The sequence below is a fragment of the Trematomus bernacchii genome, unplaced genomic scaffold, assembly GCF_902827165.1.
Source record: "Trematomus bernacchii unplaced genomic scaffold, fTreBer1.1, whole genome shotgun sequence".
In the NCBI taxonomy this organism is placed as follows: domain Eukaryota; kingdom Metazoa; phylum Chordata; class Actinopteri; order Perciformes; family Nototheniidae; genus Trematomus; species Trematomus bernacchii.
In genome coordinates this window covers 1,447,003-1,461,451 of record NW_022987728.1, presented here as the reverse complement: position 1 = coordinate 1,461,451, position 14,449 = coordinate 1,447,003, and the positions used below count along the sequence as shown (strand labels likewise).

Here is a 14,449-nt window from a genome sequence, read left to right as displayed (position 1 = left end):
GAAAAACACACCGCAGTGAGTGTCTGTGCTTGTGTTTGCCATAAAAATAAAATAAATACAAATAGGATGAGAACTACTGTATTGTAAGCATACATGGAATAGTAGGAATTACTTTATTTCCCTCTTTTTTCCTTTTTATTGATTTGGTATTGCATTTCCCCTTTGCCCTGGAAATTACCTTTTTAAATCCTATCTTGAAATCTGAAGTGTGTGTGTATTGTGTGTGTGCCATAGGGCCTACATTGCAAGAACCACAAGCCCAATCCATGGTTAACCGTTTATTAAATGTCAGAAAAAAAAAATCAATTGTTTACATAAAATAAAAACATATTATAATCCTGATTATACATATTTCAACCATTATTACCCAATTTGAATTACATCTTGGAAATTAAAAACATGTGATAAAGTGAGTATATGAAATGTTTATTATAACAAAGCAGAATAGGTTAATTGTTTCTTGAACTCTACCAATGGGATACAACAAATACCTTAAGAAATGCATACAAATCCCACACTTTAAAAGAAAAATATGGCAATATTCTATATTGAATAAACAATGAGCACCAATGCTGTCTGTAGTTATCTCTCCCTGGCTATTATAAAGGAAGCAACTGAAAATAAATGATGTCCCCGGGAATTTCTCAATGACTAATCTGCATTAAGTGATACCTTCATAAATGATGTTCTACCATCTTCAGGTTGTGATTTATTTACATGTAATTGTGCCATTAAAAAACCCCAGAGAACAGTCAGTGTAGAGTAAGCTTATATAAATACACCGGTGGGTTTACAAATGTAGGCTACTATAAGGCGCAGATAAAATTAAGAAAGTCCCCTTCTCTCCTTTCATACCACTCTCCATCTCTCTTCATGGCTGTAGCCCTGTCACAAACCCTCAATCTTGTCTTTTTGGGCCCAGTTGTGATAGCAGACCAGACGATTACTGACCCAGAACCACAGATCCAGAGTGCAAGTGTAGCGCATTCCCAGCCAGACGAACTCAGTGTCGGCCATCTTGGCTCCCTCTTGGACCCATCTCTGCTGGTGACTGTCAGTGATGGAGACCAGGTCACGGTGGTTCTCTCTGCAGTAAGTCAGGGCCTCATCCCAAGTCTTACTCTCATTGATCAGGATCACTTTGTCTGGCAATGAAATTGATTAATTTTATTTTATTGGGGTAACTATTTATTGCAGAAAAACTCTCAACTGTAATAATATAGAACCTTTCTTTCAATAATCCTTGTGTTTTTTAAATAAATAAAAGTCCCCACAAAAAAGAAGTAAATTAGATACAAATGGAATTAAAACCAATGGAAAGGAAATATAAGTCCAGAAATGACGTGGCACCTTGTGTAAAAGCCAGGTTAAAAAGATGCGTCTTAAGGACAAAAACATGACTAAATGATATTCAAACTTTAAGAATATTATATTCACAGTCTATCGTAAGATTAAGGACAGAATCCAGATCATTAATTCTGTGTATATTAAACATATTTTCACAACTAAAGGATATTCAACATGAATGTAAAAATATATAACTGAAGACTTGAAATAAGAATACTTTACTTATAGACTTTTGCAAAACTCACCGTCATAGCAGAAGAAGGGTTTTTGATCTGTGCAGATGTCGGAGCTCCACTTTCCATTGGACGTAGTCATAGCACAAGTCTTTGAGGCTACATCTTCAAATGAGTCCGGATCCCAGTGTCTGAAAGAGAAATTCTTCCCATCTGACCAGCTCCAGATCTCTCTGAACAGGCCGATCCACAGGAACTTATTAATATCCTCATCGTTTAATCCTTTGACCCGTTCCTTGAATTCATCAACCCGTTCCTTGAATCCATCTGATCTGATGTGTGTGATTCCACTGACCAGGTCAGTGTGATTTTCTCTGCAGTAGCTCTGAGCCTGAAGCCAGTTCTTTGGTTCATCAATTAAAAAGTATTTCAGTTCCCCTGTTTCTGTGTGAACGAAAAGACACATTTTACTTCTGGTATAATAATGTAGATTGCATAATAAAAAAAATAGGCCTTAACTTTACCATTACAATGTATTTAAACAAGTAGAATTGTATCAAAGTTACCAATAATGTTATGTTTAAGGTGAAAAGCAAAAATGTTTTTCAATTTAATTTAACTCTACACACGTGTGTACAACACATGAGTTATCTGTCAACTATTGTTACACACTATGATATGATTTATATAGCGTTAATAATGACAGATACTCACCATTGTAGCAGATAAACTTGAGTTTTTTACAACAAAAGACATCGCTCCATTTTTTTGAGTGTGTAATCATCACACAGTTCTGAGGATCGACACCTGCATTGTTCGGCTCATCTGTATCCCATTCAGGTCCACATTCTGGATCACATTCTGTAGGATTGTACTTCTCCCCCGGCAGAGACCAGTGCCACACTTTAATATCTCCTTCATTGATGCTCCTCAGTCCAATCCAGGCGCCTGTAGTCTGTGAAGAGTTAGTCAGTCTCTCCACGTCTCTCATGTCAGACACTGTGGCCAGGTCAGTGAAATGCTCTCTGCAATAACTCTGGGCTTCATCCCAGGTCTTTCCCTCTTGAATGAAGTGGTACTCATAGAGGTCACATGTGAAGAAGGAACACTGACCTAAAAACAGAGACCATTCTGCAGTGATGGAGCTGACAGTATGACAAGCACCTGATCATTAAATCAAACTCATGAGTACTAGAATCACCCCCACCTCTAACATCGTCCCCTTCATCTTAATGGAGCTCTGAGGACACTTATTCCACTTTTTATTGTTATGAGCTGTTTCATGACTCCAGATGTGATATCAGTTACAAATCTGATAAGATGATCCACTTACCCATCAGAATCAGCACGAACTGAATCCACTGCATCTTTGCTCTGTTAGATGAAAGCAATATTGTTATTGATCATTGATAACAAGTAACATGTAATGATAAATCGTATAAATGATGTCAGTTACATTTAAATTATTTTGAACACCTGATGTTTCAGTTAAATTAACACAAACACAGACTGCACCACTCGCTTCTGTGCAGTAGTTTAATGAAGATGTAAATGTAGAGAAAATGCAAATTTAGAGCAACACCAGCAGTAACATACGGAGCCCCTAAAGCAGGGGTGTCAAACTAACTATCAGCATTATGGTTGCCCTCAAAGGGCCGGTTGTAACTTTAACACTATATAAATATACATATATCAATTAATGTTTTATATAACAATATTGCCTCTGCATTGGAGTATTATTAGTTTTGGTAATAACAACGTCTGAAAGCACATGGTTGTGCATCGATATATTGTGCACGTAAAATACGGTGGGCTCAGACTAACATTTCACTCTCTTACTGTTACATAAATCCCATGAATTTATGAAATGTAGTTAGCCTCATCATATCTCATCAAACAGAGATACTATTTTAGCTATTTTAGTGTAATATAATTTTTTGTGAATAATAAAGTTTTGTTTTTTAATATCAAGCATTATTTAAGAAGGCTATATTTTATTTGAATTCAGCAATAATATTTTAATAGTCTGAAAGCCAAGACTTTGAGAACCCCCTGTCCCAGATCCTGCTGTGTTAATATTGTGTATACTAGTGTATACTATACTATCACCTGTCGCTCACTAATTCAGGAAGCAGTGAGGGGGGGGGGGGGGGGGGGGGGCGTTGAGGAGGAACAGAGTGAGAGGTGGGATCGCGGAAGTTTTCCTCCTTCCTTTACAAACTTTACACAAGTATAAGTATTTATCGTCTGAATATAGCAAAAAGCCGTTCACTGGAGTTGCTTGTCTCGGTTGCTGAAGCAGACTTTGCTCCGTGTTTGGTGTCTCTGTGCCGCTGTAACTTCTGTTCCTTCAGCTCTGTGTCACTCACACATTGGTCACTGCCTCAGAGTGCCGCTGCTGATAGGAAGTCGCTTCAGTGCGCATGTCACAAAACGAGATGCATTTTGGGACATGTAGTTTATGGGCCGTATAATAACCGTATAATAAACTGTTTATTCTTTGCGAGCTCTCGCGGGCCTAATAAAATGAGGTCGCGGGGGCCTTGAGTTTGACACCCCTGCCCTAAAGGGACAACAACAAAAAGTCGGGATAACGAGACACTAACCCGTTATCCTGAAATGTTTCTCTCTTTTTTTTTTTTTTTCATGTCATTTTCATTTTGCACATGAAAAAGTCTAATATATCATATTCCAATCACTTGTATACAAGGGCGCCGGAAGCGGGGGGGCCAGGGGGCCATTGGCCCCCCCACTTTTCAGCCCTGCCCCACATTTTCGCAGCGGCGGATGCCGTGGAACACTGTACAAATCCCTTTTCAATAATTCCCCTCTACTCTAAAGTCGCATCTAAAACGCGATCTGATATAGCTGTGTATATTTTGTTATGTTTGATTGTTATATTCAATCTCATTAGCTACAGGCATTTTTTTAAGCTTGTAAAGCTCTCACTCGCCACTCTGCTGTTCCAGAGCGCCGCTTCCCCTCCCTCTGCTGAAATTATGAATGTAAGGCGTATAGTAATCATAGATAACACGGCAGGGTCCGTTTGTTTTTATCTGATTTCAAATAAACAAAGTCTTGGCTTTCAGAATATTAAACTTGTTTTGGCAAATTCAGATGATAAATACAACTTTGAAGCTTGTAACGGCATAATTACAAGCAACGGAGTAACTTTACGTCACTGCAGGCATAACAGCAGCCGGTGTTTCTCGTGAGTGTTTTCCCCGGGAAACAAACACAATACACACAAACGCAAAAATACACAAACACACACGTATATACACACACACCACTCGCGGGCTTCCCCTATCTTCCCTTCGTACTATTTTGATCATTTGCTCCGCTAATAATCAATCAGATCGATCCAGAGAAGAGGAAACTTTAAAGGCCTTTTTCTCAAAATGATGACTCTGTAACAGTCATTATATAATGTGACATATTTTGCTTAATATTTGGAGTAGCCTACAACAACAATCCTGATATCCAGTGGCGGCCGGTGGTCTTTTTTTTTGGTGGGGCTCTTGACGTACCGTAAGTGACCTACCCGGGGGGTCCGGGGGGGGGAAATTTTTTTCGAGAAATGACCCCTTAAATGATGACTTCTGGTGATGTTAGAGGGGGGGGGGGGAAAGGAGAAATCGAGGCTTAAAAATATGAGAAGACTGATCAATACCTCCATAATCTTCAGTGTGGAAAATATTATTTATCAACCTGAACATCTACTACTTTACCAGGAATTTGTGTTCTCAGAACTGGTCTGTTTTTTTCTTTCTTAAAACTGTTCATGTTTTATGAACCAACACCTCCACCAAGTAGCTTTACAGTGAACTGCATGTGGGATATAAAATTAATAGCATCTTTTCAGTAGCATTAATTATAAATATTTAAGTGGTTCAATACAAGTCACTACAGCATTTCAAACTGAACTGTGAATAAATGCAATTTAAAAAAAATAACCACAGCACAAAATGTCATAAATTGTGTTTTTTCTTTGTTTCTCTGAGGATTATTTACAAACAGGCTTTTTTACATATAGCAATAACTCAGAAATGAAAAAGCTACATCGTCTAACACGAACAACCAGTTAGCATAATGATAATATATGTGTTATGTACAATGTAACTGGCAAGGCTAGAGCAAGAAAGAACATAAAGTTTGCAAAAGGTTTAAATAACTTCAAGTATCTGTCTTCAGATTACGTGGAGGTTTTAGTCCGATGGGAAGCAGATTTTAAGCAACACCGAAGATAAACCAAAAATGTGGTGGAGCTGCAAACCGTGTAGTGTTGCTGGGACAGGACAGGAGCTATAACCGTTGGAAAATACATCACAGACAATGCAACAAACGTGGAGACAGAACAATCACTTCTGTGATAAATGCCCACTTATTAATAAACTTCTAACAACCATGGGAAACCTCCTCTCTACATATAAAGTGATATCCAAGCATGGGAAACAAAAGACAGCATTTACCTGTTTGCATCCAGCTAGCCAAGCCTTTTTTGTGTACCAGCTACTTGCGAAGCCTCGTGTATAAGTTTTGTCTTTTTCACGAGATTGCTGCGATATATTCAAATCGGGTTGGTCCGGTCCAAGGTCTTTAAGCAACAATTTATCTGCCAAACTTCTCCTTTCGAAAGGATTGGAGATTAGCTCTTAAACAGAATTAGGCGGGGACCGAGGTCCGGAGACTCCACCTGCACACGAAGCCATCCTCATCAACTACTGCGTCAACCGGATACGAGTCACTGCCCAAACTACTCACAGACTGCACGGGGCGCTGACATTGGCGCCCCGTGACCGTCATATTTGACGACGCTGATTGGCTGAAATTATGTTTTCGCGGCATAGTTTACACGTTACAGATAGCAACAGTCAGCTGCTAGTGGCTGCTGTTGCACTGGTTGAGGGCTCCTCTCTTAGCGCCCCAGACGAGAGAAGGTACACGGGCAAGGCCAGGCAGGAAACATGTGACTTATCAGTAACTTTAGACATCGTAACACAATTTTAAACGAGATTTTATTGTAGATTATACATTTTACTGATACCAATTATATAATATTTACCTTGTTCATTAAAAATAAAATAAAAATATATATATTTTTTAAAATATATTTTTTATTTTTATTTTTTAATATGGGAAGAGGTGGGGCGGCGCCCCTAGCGCCCCTATGGACCGGCCGCCACTGCTGATATCATTAGAAAGCTATGAATCTCCTCTTTCCAACAGTGTATACAACTCAAAATGTGTCTTCGGGTCAATGCGACTGATTTCGATGGAGCAGGTCACTTTGCATTAGGTAAAATAAAGCAGGCAGACATAACAGGAAGAATATGTAAATTTTAACCCAATCAAATAGGACATTGTCACACCATTCAAATGTATCCATGTAAATTACAACCAATAAAAAAGCTTAGATTTGTTTATTCGTTACGTTGTTTACTTTATTTGTCACGTTGTTCTGTGTGTGTCAGCCGTTAACCTAGATAGAAAAAATATATACACTTGCAAACATGTCAGAAGAACCAGCGCAGAAGAAAACTATACAGTCAATCTAAACTTAAATTAACAACTGGAAGGTCACATCCCTGACATCCACGTCTCAGGAGCCTGGACCTTCATCAATCATAGAACCAGCGAAGCCAGATAAACCCAAAAGCAGCAGCTCCTCTGCGGCCGCAGAGACTGTCAAAACCGCCGCCACCGCCGTCGTTGAACCGAAACAGGCTGGTTCCGACTGCTTGGAGGTTTGTTGTCGGGACATTGAGACGGGTAAAGCTGCAGCTAACTGACCGCTAGATTATTTGGGCAAAGAGAAAGGTACTTCAACGCAGAATGGTACAAAAACAGAGAGTGGTTAATTCTTTGCAAAACCACTAAACGGGCCTTCTGTGAAATATGCAGATGTGCTGCTGTCAAACGGCTTGTCACTTTCTCAAAATGTGGAGATGATAGCTTTGTTAATATCGGAGTTAATAACTGGAAAAAGTGCCCAAGCCTCCTGGGCAGCCACGAAAAGTCTAATTTCCACAGAGAGTGTATTAAAAAAAAGTGCGCTTTCTTCAGTTAAACACCAGTCAACATACAGCTTGTTAAACAACAGCGTATTGAGCAGGAAAAAAGAAGAGATGGAATGATGGAGCAACTGCACAATTTCCAAAATAACTCGTATCTGAGAAAAACCCCACATTAAAGAGCTTCATGCTCACCGGGAAATATGCATCACGAGACAATTAATGAACTTATAAATCTAATGTATCGGGAGTCTCTCACCACTATATTAACTGAAATTTAAAAGCAATGCAAAACATGCAGTTATTGTGCTTCCAGCAAACATCCACTGATAAATTGCGATGTTAACAACCTCATGATAACCTCATATGTTTTTAACTTAGGATCTACCAGTGGCGGCCGGTCCATAGGGGCGCTAGGGGCGCCGCCCCACCTCTTCCCATATTGAAAAAAAAAAAAATAATAATAATTCAAATTAAAATAAAAAAAAAAAAATATGTTTAAAAAAAAATATATGTTTTTATTTTTATTTTTAATGAACAAGGTAAATATTATATAATTGGTATCAGTAAAATGTATAATCTACAATAAAATCTCGTTTAAAATTGTGTTACGATGTCTAAAGTTACTGATAAGTCACATGTTTCCTGCCTGGCCTTGCCCATGCACCTTCTCTCGTCTGGGCGCTAAGAGAGGAGCCTTCAACCAGTGCAGCAGCAGCCACCAGCAGCTGACTGTTGCTATCTGTAACGTGTAAACTATGCCGCGAAAATATAATTTCAGCCAATCAGCGTCGTCAAAGATGACGGTCACCGGGCGCCAATGTCAGCGCCCAGTGCAGTCTGTGAGTAGTTTGGACAGTGACTCGTATCCGGTTGACGCAGTAGTTGATGAGGATGGCTTCGTGTGCAGGTGGAGTCTCCGGACCTCGGTCCCCGGCTAATTCTGTTCAAGAGCTAATCTCCAATCCTTTCGAAAGGAGAAGTTTGGCAGATAAATTGTTGCTTAAAGACCTTGCTACCGGACCAACCCGATTTGAATATATCGCAGCAATCTCGTGAAAAAGACAACATTTATACACGAGGCTTCACAAGTAGCTGGTACACAAGAAAGGCTTGGCTAGCTGGATGCAAACAGGTAAATGCTGTCTTTTGTTTCCCATGCTTGGATATCACTTTATATGTAGAGAGGAGGTTTCCCATGGTTGTTAGAAGTTTATTAATAAGTGGGCATTTATCACAGAAGTGATTGTTCTGTCTCCACGTTTGTTGCATTGTCTGTGATGTATTTTCCAACGGTTATAGCTCCTGTTCTGTCCCAGCAACACTACACGGTTTGCAGCTCCACCACATTTTTGGTTTATCTTCGGTGTCGCTTAAAATCTGCTTCCCATCGGACTAAAACCTCCACGTAATCTGAAGACAGATACTTGAAGTTATTTAAAACCTTTTGCAAACTTTATGTTCTTTCTTGCTCTAGCCTTGCCAGTTACATTGTACATAACACATATATTATCATTATGCTAACTGGTTGTTCGTGTTAGACGATGTAGCTTTTTCATTTCTGAGTTATTGCTATATGTAAATAAGCCTGTTTGTAAATAATCCTCAGAGAAACAAAGAAAAAAACACAATTTATGACATTTTGTGCTGTGGTTATTTTTTTTAAATTGCATTTATTCACAGTTCAGTTTGAAATGCTGTAGTGACTTGTATTGAACCACTTAAATATTTATAATTAATGCTACTGAAAAGATGCTATTAATTTTATATCTCCCATGCAGTTCACTGTAAAGCTACTTGGTGAAGGTGTTGGTTCATAAAACATGAACAGTTTTAAGAAAGAAAAAAACAGACCAGTTCTGAGAACACAAATTCCTGGTAAAGTAGTAGATGTTCAGGTTGATAAATAATATTTTCCACACTGAAGATTATGGAGGTATTGATCAGTCTTCTCATATTTTTAAGCCTCGATTTCTCCTTTCCCCCCCCCCTCTAACATCACCAGAAGTCATCATTTAAGGGGTCATTTCTCGAAAAAAATTTCCGGGGGGAAACCCCCCGGACCCCCCGGGTAGGTCACTTACGGTACGTCAAGAGCCCCACCAAAAAAAAAGACCACCGGCCGCCACTGGGATCTACCATGTGTTTAGTCTAGAAAAAGGTAAATGTGTGCATTTTATTATAAAGTTGTGTATATTTACAGACTGTTGCAAAAACTAAGAAACTTATAAACATCAGGTTTAAAACTAAAAGAGCTTTACAAAAAAGTAACACAATTAGAGATGTTTGGAGTTTTATTTTAGTTATTAATTTACATTTTTTGTCAAAGAGATGCTGATTTGATACCGTTGATACAGTTACGGCATTTCCTGTTTCTGCCGGAGAGAGGGGAGTTTGTCCCAAAGCTTGCTGCTGTATCTACTCCCTCCATCTGACAGGAGGGAGCCTCATGTGTCACTCCACGGAGTTCACTCCGTCACGGAGGGGGAGTGTGTAGGGGTAGGGTGTAGGGCGTGGTTTGGGATTGGGCCATACACACGCACTTTTTTGGCCCCCCCACTTCTAAAATGAATCCGGCGCGCCTGCTTGTATATAGACTATTATTGCACTATTTCATACATTTACTATTTTTCTTTTTGTATTTACTTGCACAATTGTTTTCTGTTTTTCAGTTTTATTGTGTTGCACTGTTGGAGGAGCCTGTGACCTAAGATTTTCATCGTCATAACTACACTGTAGCTAAGTACGTATGACAAATAAAAGCCTTGAACCTTGAACTATTTGAATGAAACATGCAAACACCAGATAGAAACTAAACAATAACAGTATAGTGCCGTACAACAACACTGACTTTTTATGTTTTTTTTGTCAAGGCCATTATATTTTTGTGGTTCTATATTTTTTTGTTTATTTATTCACATGTAGCCTACTCCTACTATCAGAAACATACACTATGTTTTAGGTGTGGGTGAGGCTTTATGGGTTCTTTAACCGGAACAGAGAAGCAAACTGAAATAAAAGCTTAATTAAATTGTGTATCGTTGCTTTTATAAGCCCGATTTCAAGATGTGTGATCATTACTTTATTATAGGTAAACTAACTATAATGAAAATTATATTGTGTTTATTTGAACTGAGAGTGAGATTGCTGTGTATACACATCGTCTCCAATAACACATTTAAGATTTACTACCGTTTTTTAAAGCAGGAAAATTGTGTTTTTTCAGCCCTGAGTAATGTCTACGGGACAGGCTGCATACATCGCCCACAAAGCTCTAAAAACCTAACATGAACCTGAAAGGTAAAACTCAGGCAAAAAATGTCCACTAGACTCAGACTAAATGTTTTGTTTTCATTATAAATGTCCAGCGTTCTTGGTAAAGTGCCAACTTTTGTAAAAACAATTTTTTGTTTGTTTATGATTCAAAATGAAACATTGAGATTTTAATACAAATACATAAAATATTCCAGTTGATTTCAAGAGAAACAAATGATTTAAGGGAATAAATGAACATAATAGGGTTTCAGATTTCATTGCTTCTGATTGAGATGTGATTCATTAAATGTTCCTTCCCTTTGGAAAATATTCTGAAAGAGAATATCTTTCTCAAACATAAACAAAATATGAAAATGACTGAACAGAATCACACTTACTTCTCCTGAGTCGTCCTGTCAGCTGCTTCTCTCTCCGTCTCTCTCGATGTGCTGGTGAAGACTCAGATATCCACGAGGTCGCTGCTCTCTTTGAGCCACCTTTGGGCAAACATTTGAATATTAAAATTCAGATTTCAACGAGGTCTATCATGAAATATAGGATCCAGTTATGGAAAGAATATCAATTACATGTAACAGGGAAAACAGTTGAACACACTTCCTTGTTGACTGTCTGACACACGGAAAGAAAGGTACCATTCCAAAATATGCACTAATGAGAACTATTGAATGTTTATATTTTTTATATTTTTGTTCGGATATTAATAATAATAATAATAGCTTGCATTTATATAGCGCCTTTCAAGGGACCCAAGGTCGCTGTACAGTAATAGGGCAAAAACAAACATAACAAAACAAAAGTCAGACAGACAAAACAACAGATCGATTAGGGGCCGAAAGCCTTGGCAAACAGATGGGACTTGAGGGCCCTTTTGAAGGCGTCGAGTGTGGGGATGTTGCGAATCTCCGCAGGGAGAGCGTTCCAGAGGGTGGGGGCTGCCACACTGTAGGCTCTGTCCCCGAAGGTTCGCAGTTTGGTGTGGGGGGTGGTGAGCAGGCCAGAGTCTGAGGACCGCAGGTTCCGGGGTGGGGCATGTGGGTGAAGGATGTCCGATAGGTACTAGGGGGCAAGGGCATGGAGGGACTTGTAGGTGAGGAGGAGTACTTTGTAAGATATACGGGACTTGACCGGCAACCAGTGTAGGTGGATGAGGGTGGGAGTGATGTGCTGCCACGGCTTTGTGTGTGTGAGTACCCTAGCAGCACAGTTTTGGACATACTGGAGCCTGTCCAGGTTTTTTTTGGGAACCCTGAACAGGACACCATTGCAGTAGTCCAAGCGGGTGGTGACAAATGCATGTACTAGGGTTTCGGCAACCGACTCCGAAAGTGACGGTCGGAGTCTGGCAATGTTCCTCAGGTGGAAAAAGGCCGATTTGGTCACAGATTTGACGTGGGAATGGAAGGAAAGGGTGGAGTCAAGGATGACACCCAGGTTGCGGGCTTCAGGAGATGGGGAGATGGAGCAGCCGTCGACCTCGAGGATGAAGTCACTAACCTTCTGGAGCAGGGCCTTGGGTGCCACAACCATGAGCTCTGTTTTCTTGCTGTTTAGTTTGAGATAGTTGGAAGACATCCATGTTTTGATGTCATGCAGGCAGTTGATGAGAGACTGAGGGGGGAGCTGGGAGGATGGAGTGGTGCTGAGATACAGTTGGGTATCATCAGTGTAACAGTGGAAATTGAGTCCATGATGTCGGATGATCTGGCCGAGGGGGAGCATGTAAATGGTGAACAGGAGGGGGCCAAGCACAGAGCCCTGGGGTACACCGTGGTGGACTGGGGCCGGGGGTGAGTTTGAGCCACTGATGGAGACAAACTGTTTCCTGTTATGGAGGTAGGATGTGAACCAGGACAGCGCTGTGCCAGTGACACCTAGGAGGTCTGAGAGGCGGGTGAGGAGGATGTTGTGAGAGATGGTGTCAAACGCTGCAGAGAGGTCCAGGAGGATGAGGATGCTGAGGCGGCCAGAGTCAGCAGCAATGAGGAGATCGTTGGTGATCTTGATGAGGGCAGTCTCAGTGCTGTGTTGCTGTCTGAAGCCGGATTGGAAGGGCTCATAGAGCTCATGGTTGGACATGTACAGATGGAGTTGGCCGGCGACCACTATATTGCTTGTTACCATATGTCAAACAGCTTTAAGAGAACATTCTGGCTGTATTTGAGCACCCCATATTTCAAGTGTGTCAACATTATTTGAATTTCAGTCACATAGTTTCTTTATTCTGAAACACAAGTCAAAAACATTATCTCTTTGTTGTCTCTATTCTTATGAGTCTGTCCATCCAGCTATTTCATTCCTGTGAATGCTATATCTCAGGAGAACGTGAGGAATTCATTCAAGTCTTGCACAATCTTCCACTTGGACTCAAGGATGAATCCATTTCTGTCACATTTTGACCTTTTGATTGTGGTCAAAAGGCCAAAAGTCTCTGAGACCTCACAAAACACGATTTTGTGGCAGAATTATTATGTTAGCTATGACAATGTCACTCAACTTTCCGATCAGTAAATAGCAATAACCGTGCATAAACAAGATCGTTTTGGGATTAGAATTTCTCAAAACAAAGAAGACCAATTGTAAGCCACTGTGGGACACCAAAACACATTTTTAAACGACTTGATGTGGAATTATTTGAAACTACTGCCTGATTTCTACAAGAAAGATAGTGATAACAACCACTTATTTAACTGGTAATTATCTAGCTTCACAGATCATGTTTAAAGTAAAATATTAAATATAAATATAAATATACATAATACAGTAGGGATTACGGACTGATCCAGCCAGGCCATGTACAGAGCACTGGGGCAGTCGCTGTGTGGCACAAGAAGGCTCCCGGAAAGATAACATCACATTTACATGAACATATCAAAACAGCACAACAAGAACAAAGACTGCTCTTACTTGACTTGACTTTACAAGTCAAATGAGTGCACGCTATGGTTTGCAGCACACCTAAACAGACCTATCCCATATTTCTCTCCTATCTGAATAACTCTGCCATGGCAACAGTCACAGTGTCCACCTTTTTAATACAATTTGGCATCTCTGTTTTCATGTCCTTATTCTGATAAAGAGGCCTGAATACATGTTTCACCTGCTCTATATTTCATGTATAATACAAAGCCTTTGAGTTAACTTAAAGAGAACAAGATCAAAATATCTCACAACTTCAGTCCTGTGTTCTCCAAACACTTAAAGGTAGGGTAGGTAAGTTTGAGAAACCGGCTCGAGATCGCTAGAATTTGAAAATACACAACCGGAGAAAATCTGCCACTTCCTTACAGAGCCCCTCCTCCAACACACACGAACGCGCACATGACCAATGAGGGCACGAGATAAGTTTGTGCACAGATGGAAGGCTGACAGGCAGGTAGGCCATCCAGTTATTTTAGCCGGGCCGGCTAAAATGGTTGGTCGTGCTTTTTACAGTATTACGGCTTCCACAGATGAAATGTTTTTATGGATTTTTTGTCAAAGCACTTCAGATATTCATTGCTATCGGGATGTTAAGAGCATTCCATGGAATATAACAAAAAGTGTATCTCGAGCCGGTTTCTCAAACTTACCTACCCCACCTTTAAAAGCAGCCCAACTGTTGAATTGATATTCACAAAAAGTCAAACTTTGAGAATGGGC

The 14,449-nt window shown here is 40.0% G+C and overlaps 1 protein-coding gene across 1 annotated transcript; it reads right to left on the bottom strand.

Annotated features, from left to right (window-relative positions):
- Window positions 1–482: 482 nt before the first annotated feature.
- Window positions 483–11,293, bottom strand: LOC117494633 (C-type mannose receptor 2-like). Its single transcript, XM_034145566.1, has 5 exons — window positions 11,188–11,293; window positions 2,854–2,894; window positions 2,235–2,633; window positions 1,593–1,964; window positions 483–1,145 (listed from the first exon to the last, which is right to left on the bottom strand). Exons 2-5 carry the CDS (start codon window positions 2,885–2,887, stop codon window positions 889–891), a joined length of 1,062 nt encoding a protein of 353 aa, XP_034001457.1. The 5' UTR covers window positions 2,888–2,894; window positions 11,188–11,293; the 3' UTR covers window positions 483–888.
- Between the last annotated feature and the right edge of the window lie 3,156 nt (window positions 11,294–14,449).

Bases quoted from the DNA above. Each gene is read 5' to 3' on its own strand.
- LOC117494633 (XM_034145566.1), bottom strand. From the start codon at position 2,887: ATGCAGTGGATTCAGTTCGTGCTGATTCTGATGG. The intron at 2,634-2,853 runs GTAAGTGGATCA...CTCTGTTTTTAG, and splicing joins GTTCGTGCTGATTCTGATGG to GTCAGTGTTCCTTCTTCACA. The intron at 1,146-1,592 runs GTGAGTTTTGCA...TTTCATTGCCAG, and splicing joins ACCCTTCTTCTGCTATGACG to ACAAAGTGATCCTGATCAAT.